Source organism: Arabidopsis lyrata (assembly GCF_000004255.2).
Source record: "Arabidopsis lyrata subsp. lyrata unplaced genomic scaffold ARALYscaffold_8, whole genome shotgun sequence".
Taxonomy (NCBI): domain Eukaryota; kingdom Viridiplantae; phylum Streptophyta; class Magnoliopsida; order Brassicales; family Brassicaceae; genus Arabidopsis; species Arabidopsis lyrata.
Genome location: NW_003302548.1, coordinates 19,780,285 through 19,796,160, shown reverse-complemented (window position 1 = coordinate 19,796,160; position 15,876 = coordinate 19,780,285). Strand labels below are relative to the sequence as shown.

The 15,876-nt window shown below is 31.7% G+C and overlaps 2 protein-coding genes across 2 annotated transcripts; both read left to right on the top strand.

Annotated features, from left to right (window-relative positions):
• The first annotated feature begins 5,850 nt into the window (after positions 1-5,850).
• On the top strand, positions 5,851-9,882 carry LOC9302476 (agamous-like MADS-box protein AGL8). Its single transcript, XM_002866356.2, has 8 exons — positions 5,851-6,327; positions 7,255-7,333; positions 7,425-7,489; positions 7,943-8,042; positions 8,174-8,215; positions 8,409-8,450; positions 9,243-9,346; positions 9,500-9,882. Exons 1-8 carry the CDS (start codon positions 6,143-6,145, stop codon positions 9,609-9,611), a joined length of 729 nt encoding a protein of 242 aa, XP_002866402.1. The 5' UTR covers positions 5,851-6,142; the 3' UTR covers positions 9,612-9,882.
• Positions 9,883-10,833: 951 nt separating this feature from the next.
• LOC9300787 (G-type lectin S-receptor-like serine/threonine-protein kinase RLK1) lies at positions 10,834-14,358 on the top strand. Its single transcript, XM_021010109.1, is given in 4 exon segments — positions 10,834-11,764; positions 12,334-12,621; positions 12,623-12,722; positions 12,725-14,358. Coding segments are annotated over 4 exon segments (2,508 nt in total). The 5' UTR covers positions 10,834-11,251; the 3' UTR covers positions 14,332-14,358.
• Positions 14,359-15,876: the final 1,518 nt, after the last annotated feature.

Genomic DNA, 15,876 nt, shown 5'->3' with positions numbered 1-15,876 from the left:
TTGTTTTTGGATTTGAGAATCCAAATTATGTTTTAAATGGAATTGAATGGAATTGAAAGAGAAAAATAGAAGGATTCAAATCCATGGGTAAACACATGTTATTTCAAAATCCATATATCTTGATTTCATAATTAATAGAAATTTTCAAATTCTATATAGATTTACAAATTAATAAACCAATAACACCCCCTTAGATTATTAAAATTCCTTCTTTGCAATATTATGTTTATTATACACATAAAATTAGTTTTATATAATTAATATAGTCAATGTGAGTTCTATATAGCTTAATTATAGGATGCCTATTTTAACGAAGCGGAAGAAATGGGATTCGTTTTTTTTTTTTAATTTCCGGAAAAGGGAGATCACTAGTGGGCAATGCCCAAACCCTAAAATGTCAATGATATTCTTTTTTATATTTTTAGTTATCAAAACACACCTAACAGAGATGTTTTTAAAATTAAAAACACTTGTACCTTTTGATTTTTTAATTTTTTTTTGTTTTTTGTTTTTGTATATATTTGGTCACCAATGTTTACATGCATCTATGATTATCCGATAAATTAAAGAAAACTACATTGAAATTTATCAATTATTAGTCGTTTCTTAAATACAAAAATTTGTTAGGTTATAAACAAAATACATCAACAAAAAATAATATTCCGTTTAATTAACATATGTTAAAAACTTTAAAATAATGTTAAAACTTTGATTGAAGAAAAATTATGCATTTCAGTCCAATTTCCATTCGTAGTATTCCAAAATAAAATCTCAAAATAATTATTGATTGGGAGGAAAAATTCCAGTTAGAAATATCTCTGCGATGCATTCACTATGAGTCTATGATCAACATTTGTTTTGGGCATCTACTATAGTTACAATTTTAAATAAGTATCAAGTTTATTTGATTATCTAAAAAAAATTGTACCATGACTTAGGAGTTAGGACAATTAACCTAATTCATTGTTTGTCACTTTGTTGCTTTCCTATCAAAAGTTCACAGGGATATCTCCTTCGGTTTTTAAAGTACTTTTGTCGTTTTCCTATCAAAAGATGTCTCACACTGTTGATTTGTTCGTAATTACTCCTGTCGAATAGTTTAAAACACGGCTGGGTTCTCAATCACGTGTCAAGTTTTGATTCCTCCAAAATTAACTTCGAAAATGGAAAACTGTCCTTTTGGCAAAACTAGAATAGCTAAGGTAAAAACAGTGATGGAAGCGGAATTAAAAGCTCTAAGATGGGCCATTATCACCATGAGCAGATTACAGTATAGGAAAATTATTTTTGAATCAGATGCTCAGGAACTCATCAAAATTCTTAACAGTGGTGAAGTAAGGCCACATATAAACCCATCACTACAAGATATCAAGATTATGCTCCAGCAGTTTGAAGAGGTCAAATTTGTGTACTCGCCTAGAGGAGGAAATGAAGTTGCTGATATATATAGAATAGCAAAGGAGTCTCTTTCCTCTATGAAGGATGACCCTACGCTTTATTCTATTGTGCTTGTTTGGTTGAAATCCCTCGTGGAATCAGATGTAGTGTTGTAACTCTGGTTTTGGTGAATGTTTAAGTTGAAGTTGAGCCAAAAAAAAGAAAAGAATATAATGGTTATCTTCGGTATCGACTTTAGTTATTACTTCTACCTGGTAGAGTAATAGTTTTTTTTACTTTTCAAAACTATTCAATACTAATTTACTATTAGATAGTCTATTCTATCATAGTAAGATTTGAAAAGTAGTCAGGGCATAACACTTTACTGTATATGGTTAATTAGCACACATTCTTTTAAGGGATGCTGAGTATTTGCTGAGAAGAGATTATCTATACCTTAAAAATGGTTGATCCTAGGACAAGAGAGAGGGAGATTATAATTATAGTCCTAAGACTCATAATTTCCTTGTTCACTTGTACAATTTTTGCTAAAAAGTCTTTGTATCATCTGTGTACGCATAATTGAATAAAATCAAAATTAATTATTTTTAAATAAAGTATATTTATTTGAAAGAAAAAATTTTAATGAAAGAATTATATATATAAAAACATGGGACTACTGGGTCAATAATATTGTTAACATTCTCTCTTAATATATTTTAGTAACCGTTAAAGATGTTTTGGTATTTGTTTGGTTAAATACCTCACAAACTTCAAACTTGCGTATATAACAGAAATTCAAGTTTCTCCACAAAAAATAAACAGAACGTGGTAATCATGATGAAGGCCCTTATGGTGGGAAAAAAAAACTTCTATTCATATTTTTTCATGTCAATATATTGGCGTAGAATTTTTCACTTTGCTGCATACCATATCTATGCGTACGAATAATATCATGTACGAGTGTGGTCACACACAGAAAAAAAAATAGACAAGGCGTGATGTTAAAATGGTCCTAAGTTGACATATGTTTGTAAATTAAAAGCTTTTAACGATTGATATCTAAAAATTCAAATTTCACAAAAGGATGATTCGCTATAAATATTAATAATGGAAAATATGAGGTTTATGTCCACTATATATTGGTATATAAGTTTGACAAGACAACGTGCGATATAATATATGCGGTCTTGAGATGTTGACTTAACATAAGGTATGAGCAGGAAAAAAAGATCCAAAGTTTTGATCTAAGAGAGCAAACATTTATCGTACTAAGGAGAGAACCAAATTTATGTTAATAACGATTCAGAGAAATTAAATACGTTTAGGTACTATCCATCCATTTAGATGTTTAGGGCTCATCAACACCCAAATGTGGTCCATTTCTTTTTGTTCATGTGGTCCAATTTTGGTATATACTATATAGTCTATAATACCTTTACATACATTTTAGTCGGACGAGTAATTGTCTATGCTAAAATATTGCTAACCGGACACCCTCATATATATATATTTTTGGTGAGACCCTCATATATATATATGATCGTAGAGAATTATATACTATTTTTAATATTGTTATATAATATATATTTCTCCTCGCTCACTTATACTACCAAGAATATAAATATACAAATTACTAGATCATGACACAGCACGGAATTTAATATTTTTATGAATTAAACTGTATATTTTGTTCGAAAAATAAGAAATAATATAGTATAATAGTATAGTATAAAAGGGAATATATCATAATATTTTATTTTTATTACTATTTGGATATAATGTTATACATTTCATTTGACGATGGTTGTATATTTTGTTTGTAGAATTAAATAATAGTATATGATAAATTCTAAATCTATATTCTATATCATATTGGGTTATTTCATTGTACAAATTAAATGTTGTTTAATCTTAACTTGGTTGAAAAACATGACTTGGTAATAAAGAAAGAGAGAATATTGTATTGTATATCAAATATATTTAGCTGCATTAGATTTGTATTTTTGTTTATATGAGATTAAAAATTTATTTGGTTCAATTAGGTATTCATAATTGTATTGTGTTATTGAGAACAAACAAAATAGTTGTATTGGGTTTAAGTTTTAGCGTGGACTATATTGGGTTTTGTTTAAGATTTAGGATTGCATACTATAGTTTACCACAGATTTCAAAATTCTAATACATTTATATTTTAGGATTGCATTCAACAATTTATCACCGATTCCAAATTTATTAAAGTTAATAATTTTGCTTCTCAAGGCGTACCGTTGTCAATTTTTTTTGGTTGTTGTTAAAATTTAAAAATGCTTTCTTTAGACACATAAACCTTTTTTACAAAAGACAGAAAACCCCTGTAATTATGTACAACTCAAGCAGCTGGGCAAGTGAACCAATTGGCTTAGAGAAGAAGGAAGAACCTTTCGATGTGTTCAATAAACAAAATTTAGATTTAGGATTGAGCCTATTTTTTTTTTCTGGTAGAATGTTATCTTTACAAATAGGAAATTTCTTTTTTACAAAATTCAAAAGAACCCTATATATAATCAATTACAGCTCAAGCAGTTGAACAAGCAAACAAATAGAATTAGAGAAGAAGAAAGCGCCTTTGGTAGAGGTAGGAAAGACAACAAGCCTTCAGCCACAGTCACACAGTTCTGATAGAAACAGTAACCAATAACAGTTCTGGGAGAAGATCACAAATTTTGAGATGTTGGAGAGGAGAGATTTCGATGAATGTGAGGAGTTACCAATGTTCCAAACCATTTGGCAGAATATTTTATCTCTTGTTTCAAAGGCGCTCATCAATAGAAGTACGAACATAGAGCAAGATAAACAAATTTACGTCTGAAAGTAACTAAAAATAATTAATTACTAATATCAGTTACTAATTCTTACATAATTTGATATTCATTCAGCTGTTTTTGTTAATGTGCAAAACTAGTTTATGTTGGGTAGCAGACTTCAGTTATCAATTCATTGATCAGTTACCAAATCTTAACATGGATTTCCCATTTTTCAGACCAATATATGTTGTGTATATATCGATATCACACAGAGTCAGACATATAACAGTCATGGGACCGACATGAATGTTGTTTTGTTAACTTCTTATCGGAACACGTTCCCCATTCAATAACCACTCAATAAGTTGAACCTTCAGACGAAATTATTTGGTCATAAAATAGCTTTAGTTTGAAGAGTTAAATCATACAAAAGTTATCCTAGTAGAGTTATTAAATTGTCAGAAAATGTTTTAATTTTCTTAAGAGATATTTTCTTACATTGACTACAATTGTACATTTACCAGTTACTAATTAAAGTATCTTTAAAATTTGTTTAAAGAATCCTTACATTGTAATTTGTATCTAATATATCCATCTACCCAAATCCAATGGGTCTAAAGGAGTATAAGAAAATGGCAAGTGGTCTAGAGACTTTTCCTACATTGAGAGTATCATACGTTTGAGATTCTCTTCCCATAAATAGGCCACTTTTTTCCGGTCAAAAGAGAAATTATAATATATCAAGTGAATTATTTATAGAATATAGGCCTTTTTGGTTTTTGTTTTTTCTTTTGTCAACAATATATATATATATATATATATATATATATATATATATATATATACATATTGGTTGGTTTAGGAGATCAACGCGAGCTGATCTATAGAATAAGCTACATTTGATTTTAAGAGTTTTGTTGGTTCAACAGCTGAATTTCAGCTTAGCTTCCACTTCGAAGGTTCATCAATTTTCAGTAACAAAGAGAAGATCGATACTTAACGTGAAATTAAAGAAAAGGACATCATTTAAGTTTTTTTTTTTTGTCCAAACAGGATCAAATACTGTAAATGCAAACATAAAAAGTTCCGTCTGATTTTTTTATTTGCATTTATAAAGTTATTGTTTTTTCTAAGATTTTATTACAATTGTGTCAAATTATTTCGTTTACTTTTAAAACACACTATATTTAATTTTATCTAACATATTTTTGAAATTGTAAGCACAATGTTTCTCCCTGTTTAAAGGAAAATCAGAAAATCACCTTAACTAAATTAACATTTCTCCATGCATTTAACCTCAAAAAAAAAAAAAAACTTGTCTCGATGCAAAAAGAAAAATTTAAAAACCCAAATACAATTTGCATTTTGAAAAAATATTTGAACCCTATATATATAGTTATAGTTTTACTGTAGAAAGTAGGAGTATTAAGAAGTTAAAGATTATTCTCTTTTAATATCCATCACCTTATTATTCTCTTTTTCTTAACCTTAAAAACAATGACAAATGTCCGTACGGTACGGACACAATGTAAGCTCAAGGGAGGCACAAAACTAACGAACAAGTTATTATTATCACAGTAAAAAAGAGCCAATAAGAACTCGACAACACCTCAAATAGTTTATTTCCCAAACAGCCCTTTAGCCTTTATCTCCACTCTGGTCTCTTCTTCCACTCTTATTTATGCCTTTCTTATGTAGCTTTTTGTTTTTTCTTTCTTTTTTTTTTTTCCACAAGTATCATCGTCTATGTATTCACGTCACATACCGTATTTATACTACATCACTTACGTCACTGTAGACTCACGCGAAACCCAACAAAAGTCCACAAAATAAAAGGAAATAAATAAAATTAGCTATTATCACATTCATCAACACAAAAGATACCCAGAGAGACATAAGAAAGAAAGAGAGAGAGAGATACTCTGGTCATTTCAGGGTTGTCGTTTATCTCTCTTGTTCTTGAGAGTTTGAGGAGAGAGATGGGAAGAGGTAGGGTTCAGCTGAAGAGGATAGAGAATAAGATCAATAGGCAAGTTACTTTCTCAAAGAGAAGGTCTGGTTTGCTCAAGAAAGCTCATGAGATCTCTGTTCTCTGCGATGCTGAGGTTGCTCTCATCGTCTTCTCTTCCAAAGGCAAACTCTTCGAATATTCCACCGACTCTTGGTAATTTTTTTTAAAAATATTATAATATATATCACATCGATCATATCTATCTGTTTTCTCGATCTTTAACCAGATTTTGTTTTTTTTTTTATTCGTCTATCTCGATCGTCATCAGCCTTGGAAATAAATCCAAATCTTGTATCTTAGTCTTGCATATCTACTGTGGATTTGTTTGTTCCCTAAGAAGTGGCTCGAGAAATTAGGGTTTTTTTTTGGGGATTTTACGTACGGACGCATGGAAAAAGCTGTTTATGTTTTTTTTTTTAATTTCCTTTCTTTACCCAATTGAAAATAGCATAAAATTATGAAACTTAGTACACAGACCACGATTTGATTTCCCCTTTTGATGTATGGAAACACGTGCACACAGACACGTACGCAGATATGTATGTAGATAACACGTATATTAATTCTTAAGTATAGCATATATTTTTTTTTTTTAAAATGGTATAGCATATATTTGAAAGAAAGGTTGATTTGAAACGATGAAAAAAAGCATTTATAACAAAGGATGTGCTATAATCCAATGGACAATAACATAACGTTAAACATATATGTAAGTTCGTACTGATTATAAATGCGTTTTGTGTAAGTGTATATATGTGTTTGTTTGTACGATCATAGAGATATATAGTGATCAAACACTTTGCTTTGATAACCGAGTCGGGAGGGAAACTCGAATCTTTAAATTGAATTTGTACGTATGTTTTCTATGATGTTTTGTGGACTCACCAAAACCAGGTTTTATATACATTTTTGTGTTATACTCTTATTTTTATCTATTCTTTGTCGGTATACCAAACAAGGTAAACTTTTGGCTACCAGTTTGTAACAAATGTTACACATTATAACATGTGAAATTATAATGATTTTTATATGGATCAAATTAATCAAGTGTTGATTTTTTTCTTTCTTTCTTAAATCTAGCATGGAGAGGATACTTGAACGCTACGATCGCTATCTATATTCAGACAAACAACTTGTTGGCCGAGACGTTTCACAAAGTGTAATTAAGTTTTACGATATGAACTCTTTTAGCTACTTAATGTTCTATCTTTGTTGTAGTAACTAGTGTCTATCATATACCAATGTTGTAGGAAAATTGGGTTCTAGAACATGCTAAGCTCAAGGCAAGAGTTGAGGTACTTGAGAAGAACAAAAGGTATATATATATGTTATAATTTATATGCAGACATATATATATGTAATACCATATATATTATCCTCTAGTGCATAATTTCAAATCAAGATCGCTGAACAATTTGTGTGCTAATCAAATCGCCAGTAAAATGTATATTTACAAGAGTACCCAAGTCAACTAAACTTTGGGTTGCACATACAAACTTCTAATGTGTTCAACTTCTTTCCTTAACTTAAGAGGGAATGCATGTGTATCATGACTTCGTTATTGCTCATAATTTATGACATTACGGTTATCGAGGAACTTGCGATTTGTGTCTTGGATCCTCATAAAGTTCATTTCTGTTAGTCAATTTGATCATATAAACTATGGCATGGTATCTCAAGGTAGGGAAGGTGACACCGGTTTTTACCTTAGCATAACAAGCACGATTTTCTTATAGAATGAGTAGTCAAAAAATATGAAAATGTGCAGGAATTTTATGGGGGAAGATCTTGATTCGTTGAGCTTGAAGGAGCTTCAAAGCTTGGAGCATCAGCTCGATGCAGCTATCAAGAGCATTAGGTCAAGAAAGGTAAAAGGAGAACGTTGATACATACTTCTACATATGTATGTAAAGCTTTGGTTCGAAAAGTTGAGTTTGGCAAAGAATTGAAATTTCGAAATTTGTGATGTTTTTATTTAACCAGTGTCTAATGTGCGCAGAACCAAGCTATGTTCGAATCCATATCTGCGCTCCAGAAGAAGGTAAAGTTCCAACTTTTGTTTACATAGATAATATATATAACAACCAAAAAACATTGTTTTCATATCTATTTCATATTTGTGAGTACGACGTATTTAACTATATATGTTTGCAACAACTATCAAATCACAATTAGTTACATCTTAAATAAATTCATTTTGAGACATGATTCTACTCGTTTCATTTAAACATCAGGATAAGGCCTTGCAAGATCACAATAATTCGCTTCTCAAAAAGGTTAGTACAACTCTATTTTTTGAACTAAGTGGTTATATATATGAGTTTAAAATTGATAGAAAGTTGGGAAATGAAATAATTTACTTCAGTATGTCATCTCACCAAATTTTTTGTTAAAAGATTATGTTCAACAATATTTTATAAATATACCATAAAAGTATTAAAAATATGTCTGAATTTATTACACAGAATTTTCTACAAATTTTTGTAATGCTATTACATAAACCAAAAAAATAATAGCAAAAAAAAGGGTACTAATACATTAATGAAGAGCAATATATATATATATATATATTATATATATGTATTTTACAAATAATGTTTTCATTATATTAAAATAGGCATAATATCTGAGTGGATAATTTAAATAGATGTAAAATAAATTTTTAGAAATGGTTATTAGTTTTTTAGCATTAGAAATGGTCATTATCTAACCCCAAAACATGTTCGTTATTAATCATCTATTAATAATCCTTCTAAGAAAAATCAGTGTTGAGATCATGCAGCTATCTAGACGTAAACTAGTTATACATATATCAAAAAAATTGCTTAGATCGATTAATTGACCTTAGTTTTTGATTTTTTTTGTATATACATGAAGTTGACATAATTTTTCGTAAACTTGAAGAGGTTATTTTTTTCTAATATTTATATAAATATTTTTGACAACTCAGATATTTTATTTATACAATTTTTGCAACTGTAGATTTTCATTTTTTGATATGGGCAACAACTGTAGATTTAGGACTAGTATTACTATCTAATGGCAAAATAATGAATTAATGATGATAGATTAAGGAGAGGGAGAAGAAAACGGGTCAACAAGAAGGACAATTAGTCCAATGCTCCAACTCTTCTTCAGTTCTTCTGCCCCAATACTGCGTAACCTCCTCCAGGTCTCGTTTCTTTCTCTCAGACTCTCAATACTAGGCCAAATTAGATTTAGCTAGAGGTTGATTAATTGTGCCATCTGCATATAATTCAAATTTGTATATGTGTGAAACTTATATCTATGAATGATTCTGATTAATTTATATTTAAATGAGCAGAGATGGCTTTGTTGAGAGAGTTGGGGGAGGGAACGGCGGTGCATCGTCGTTGACGGAACCAAACTCTCTTCTTCCGGCTTGGATGATACGTCCTACCACTACGAATGAGTAGAACTATCTCACTCTATATAATATACATGATAATATAATTAATGTTTACTATTTCCATAACATATATCAGCATTTTTTTGGTGATTTATACTCATTATGAATACTGATATATGTTTTAGCTAGTCATGTTTTATATGTATTGATGGAATTCCAATGTCAAGACGTACGTTCGTAAGCTATCATTAAGAACAAAGATGCATACATTTGGTAATGATTTCTCATGAATAATGTAACTTTTCTTTTTTTTAACTATGGTGAACGCAATATATCAATATATCAATATATCAATATATCAACTTATGACTGATATTCAAAATTGCTCAAGTTTAGTCTTCTTGTAAATGTGCTCATTATGTTGCGCTTTAAGTTGTCGCAGCAAGGTACCGCATGACACAAATGATTATTTAATTTTTGAAAAATGGAAAAAGCTTGTGCAAATACGATAAGTATTCAAAATATCCAAAAGCTATTTTATATTATTTTATAAAAAAATGAATATGGTATATGCATGTGTGTTAAAAATGTATAAAAAATTCAGTGTAAGAAAATAAAGTATGAGATTCTGTGATGGTATATATGTTCCAAAATATATTAAATATTTAACAACAAAATGAATTTTACAATTAACAAAAAAAATCAATTTTACATGTTATATGGTATAGAACATATTTATAATTATATAAATCATATAATATAGGGATAATAATATATCATGTTAAAGAGTTTTGAAACAAAAAAAACATGTTATAGAGGCGAATATCAGTTATTTCGGCACATGTTATTGAATGAGATTGACACAAAAGGTTGTTCTGCCGAGAGGTATTCTGTGGGCTCGATATCGTGACCCGATTGATCAAGAAACTCTTGACGGTTTAACCGAGAATAGGAAATCCAAATCACATAGCTTTAAAGACATAGAGAAATTGTATTACCATCCAAAATGTCAATGTGCAAAATTGTTCTTTTACCATTCAAAAGCCAAACACAAGGAATACAAAGCTTTTACGTTTACAATTCAGGGATGTCCTATCACAATAAACGTACAATTACACTTCTACTCAGTTTGTTCCTACCCTTAAAAGACTCTTAAACACATATTCACGACTTCAATAATATTGTATGGAGGAGAAGACACTGTTGACTCTTTCAACATATGGTTCATTGACTAAGAGGAAAAACAAGAAATACGTAAGTCTTTTTTTATTTCTAATAAACATGTGAATTTTCATTAAATGAAAAGGTTTGTAGAAGCTACAATAGTCTTCTCAACCCTTTTTCTACGCTCAATAGTTACGAACAAATCAACATTATACAGACACACACACCCACTCTCACATTTAATCTCAAGTTCTAGCAGAATGGACTTTCTTCTTGTTTGATAATCCATCTTTTACGTTTACAATTCAGGAATGTCTAATGACCAATAACCACACAACAACAATGTACTCAATTTAAAAGTCTCCGTTGGCTTTTCAAATTCGATCTGGTCCATTGAGTCATTGACTCAGAGAAAGAACTAAAAAGTTTAAAGTCTTCTTAAAACATTTCTTCGACGTTCTGTGACAACGAACATATCAACATTACTCCCTTTATATATACACATATACCTAGATTTAATCTCTACATCTTTGATTCACCATAATGGGTTCTCTTTCTTGTTTAATAATCTATCTTGTTCTTGTTCTGCAACTACAAACATTTTTTGTTTTTTCTCAAAACATCAGAAACGGCTCTGTTCCTGTTGGAGAATCTCTCACTGCTTCAGAGTCCCAACAAATCTCCAGTTCATGGCGTTCACCTTCAGGTGACTTTGCTTTCGGGTTCCGCAAGATCCAACCAAACGATGGTTTCACTCTCTCCATTTGGTTCGACAAGATTTCTGACAAGACCATCGTGTGGCACGCACAAGCCATCAACACACCCACTGGCCTTGTCCCTGATGGTTCGAAAGTTACATTAACCGCAGATGGCGGTCTGGTTATCACTGACCCTCGAGGTCAGGAGCTGTGGAGATCGTTGAGAGGTGGCTCTGTTTCTCGAGGGCGCCTAACTGACGAGGGAAACTTCGTTCTGTTCAGGGATGGGTCAGAAGATTCTGACGTGGTTTTGTGGTCGACGTTTGAAAATCCCACCGACACTTTGTTACCTAATCAGGTAATTAAGTAGGTCTTTATTATGAGATGAATAACATTTTATGTTTTCTGCTTTTGAATTTAAAAACTACGACTACCATATGATCATATACGGGATTGATTTTATATTATAAATTATATATTTTTAAATTTATGTTATGTGATTTTGTGGACGAATATGAATACAAAAATATATAAGTGAAATGTAATAAAATATATCACCCATGTAATTGTTGGAGGTTTCATATACCATTTTGTGAGAATGTAATTATAAAACTTATTACATAATTTAAATGCAACACAAAATTGATCAAAATAAAAATATAATTGATATTTCAATAAAAAAAATTAAAATAAAATTTATGAATTAAATGATTAAAAAATCTTTGGGAGATCTATTGCAAAAATATAGGAAATAAAAAATAAAAAGGAAAAAGCCTCAATTATGATTGTTTGTTTGTTTGTCAAAAACAAAAAAGGAAAATCCTAATGTCATAAAATACTCTTGATTTGTTTTATGTTAGATTTAGAATGATTTTAATTGATTTGCTGTCGTAAATTATGTTACGGATGATATTGATATTGATGCAGAATATAGAAGTTGGAAGTAATCTGTCATCTCGTAGGACAGAGACAAGCTTCAAGAAAGGAAGATTCAGCTTACGTCTAGGTGACGACGGAAATCTTCAGCTTCTCACTCTCAACGCCGAGACTGTCTCAGAATTAGACAAATACTTTCACTACTACGAAAGTAACACGAACGATCCAAACAACCCCGGGATTCGATTAGTTTTCAACCAATCAGGGTACATGTATGTTCTTCAAAGGAACAGTTCAAGATTCGTTGTCAAAGAGAGAGATCCGGAGTTTTCTAGCGACTTCTATCGCCGTGCCGTGCTACATTTCGACGGTGTTTTCGCTGAGTACTATCATCCCAAAGGGGGGCAAGAGAATAGTGGGTGGGTATTTGCTTGGGCTGTGCCCGATAATATCTGTAGGCACGATGATGCACTTGGGAATACGGCTTGTGGGTATAATAATATTTGTAGTTTAGGAAACAAGCAGAGGCCAAAATGTGAATGTCCTGAGAGGTTTGTGTTGAAGGATCCGAGCAATGAGTATGGTGATTGCTTGCCAGATTTTGAGATGCACACGTGTAGACCAGAGAACAACAAAACCGCAAACTCAGATGTAAATCTTTATGAGTTCATTACTTTAGAGAAAACGAATTGGCCGTTTGGGGATTATGAGAGTTACGCCAGCTATGATGAAGAAAGATGTAAAGCTGCTTGTCTTAACGACTGTTTATGTGCTGCGGTTGTTTTTGGAACAAATCGTGATCTAAAATGTTGGAAGAAGAAGTTTCCGTTGTCTCACGGTGAAAGAGCTCCGCGTGGTGATAGCGATACATTCATTAAGGTTCGAAACCGCGCCATCGCGGATGGTCCAATTACCGGAAAGAGAACGAAAAAACTTGATCGGTTAATCATTGCATGTTCTGTTCTTCTTGGAACTTCAGCTTTTGCGATTTTCATACTTCTTGCTCTGTACAGAAAGAATAAGGCGAGTAAGGAGATGAAGAAGAATCAAGCGAGAGATATCGGTACGGCTATAGCTACAACTACTGCAAATGAGTTGAATATGAGAGTCTTTACATATGGAGAGCTTGCGGCGGCTACAGGAGATTTCACGGAAGAGCTTGGAAGAGGAGCCTTTGGTATAGTTTACAAAGGATTTATAAAAGTTGCCGGTGATTCTCAAGTAACTGTGGCTGTGAAAAAACTAGATCGTCTTGATCAAGATAACGAAAAAGAGTTCAAGAATGAGGTTAAAGTGATAGGTCGGATTCACCACAAGAACCTAGTTAGGCTCATTGGCTTCTGCAACGAAGGACAGAGCCAGATGACCGTCTACGAGTTTTTACCACAAGGGACGCTAGCCAATTTTCTCTTCAGGCGTCCGAGAACGAGCTGGGAAGATAGAAGGAATATTGCGGTGGGCATTGCCCGTGGAATCTTGTATCTACACGAAGAGTGTAGCGAGCAGATCATACACTGCGACTTAAAACCGCAGAACATACTTCTAGATGAGTATTACAGTCCTCGGATCTCAGATTTTGGTCTAGCTAAGCTTTTGATGATGAACCAAACTTATACGCTCACGAACATCCGTGGAACAAAAGGGTATGTGGCACCGGAATGGTTCAGGAACAGTCCCATTACATCCAAAGTAGATGTTTATAGCTATGGAGTAATGCTTTTAGAAATCGTGTGCTGCAAGAAAGCCGTCGATCTTGAGGATAACGTGATTCTCATCGATTGGGCTTACGATTGTTTCCGACATGGAAGGCTGGAAGATCTGACCGAGGACGATTCAGAGGCAATGGATGACATGGAGACGGTGGAGAGATATGTGAAAATAGCGATATGGTGTATACAAGGAGAGCTTAGGATGAGACCTAACATGAGAAATGTTACACAGATGCTTGAAGGTGTGACTCAAGTTCATGATCCTCCAAATCCGTCTCCTTATATCACTTTCACTTGTGCTGATGATTCTATGTCTAGTGGTTCAGTGTCACTTGTTTGATAAGTTAATAGTTTTTTATCGAATAAATTTCAACAAGTTGATATTACGTAAAACAATCAACATTTTTTTTTTGGTGAGTTCAATCAACATTTTGTTATTATGTTCATACATACTCAGCAGCAAGACATGAAACTAATTGCTACTATTATAAAAAAATTAAAGAAATTGAATAGGTATGATTGCATGAATTATATAAGTAAATGTCCTGGGAAGAGATCGGTTATGTTGGAAGAAGTTTCTATTGTCTTGCGGCATTAGAGCTCTAAATGGTGACAGCAATATTAATACGTACATTCATCAAGGTTTTAAAACGTGTTCCAGTTAGTGGCAGATCTAGAACCATATTCGGGTACTCTTAAATTTAAGATATTCGATTCATGTTCATCTATATTTCTAAGGTTTTGAAGTTCTATGCTTTTCTCCATATTAAACTTTAGACTCTAGACATCCACTATCAATTAGTCAAAAAAAATATATCAGAATTTCACATGAACTTAACAGTAACAAACACACAAATTAATTTAATTTCCAGTTATACTTTGAAAATTACATTGTAAAAGAATAATTAGAGTTCAAATGCTAAAAACAATTTAGAATATCTAGACTTCACCGATTAGACTTCGTGATTTTTCATATTCGGTCCGGACTATAATAACTATTTGAAGGTACTATTTGCTGAGGCCTATAGTGAGATTTTTTTTTTCACATTAGCTTGGCCCAGATAGAGCTGAATAATTCACTGTTCTTAGAAAAGAAATTCCTAATTCTCCAAAATTCATACATTTTTTTCCAGAAAATCAATAAATACAATATTTTTAAGCAAAATAAACAATGCTCATTATAAAGTTGGTTACTTTAAGCCTATAAAGTGGATGTTTTAAGATATATATAATGATTTCACACGGTAGATAACTTGTATTAGCACGTTTTTAATATACGCTTTTGGCAGTTTTATTGGTTTAACAATTAATCAATATTATCTAAGAACATATATTTAGTGTCCGTGTGATGATTACTCATATTAGTTTCACTTTGTTTTTATTATTATTATTTTTTTTTTTGAATAAAATGTAAAATTTATTCGAAAAAACGTTTTTACATCAAGTGCAACGTTTGGTTAAAAGGTTTGTATACAACTCATAAGACTACTCCTTATCTTGAAGCAAACCAAGCTTCTATATATTCATCGTATCTTCTATCTCCTTGTTCCTGTATCGAAGAGATCCTATTCCGAACCTGTTTGTCGAGGTTACGAAACAGTTGCGCTGGCGGTAATGGAATAAATAACGAGCTGAAATGCGTATCTCGTTAGGAAAAGACATTCAGTCCCCAATGACTCGTCTGTGAGGATTTTGAGAATATCTCCCCATCTTGTTTCACTTTAACAAAAGAAGAAAAGAATCATATTAGTTTTAGCACTCGTAAGTATTGCTATTTGTTAATATGCAAAATCCAAAAAGTTCAACGTTAGTCAATGTTCAGAAGGCAAGAATACATGGAAGACGGTTATAGATTGTAGTTTCAATATCTTTTATTTTTTTTGAA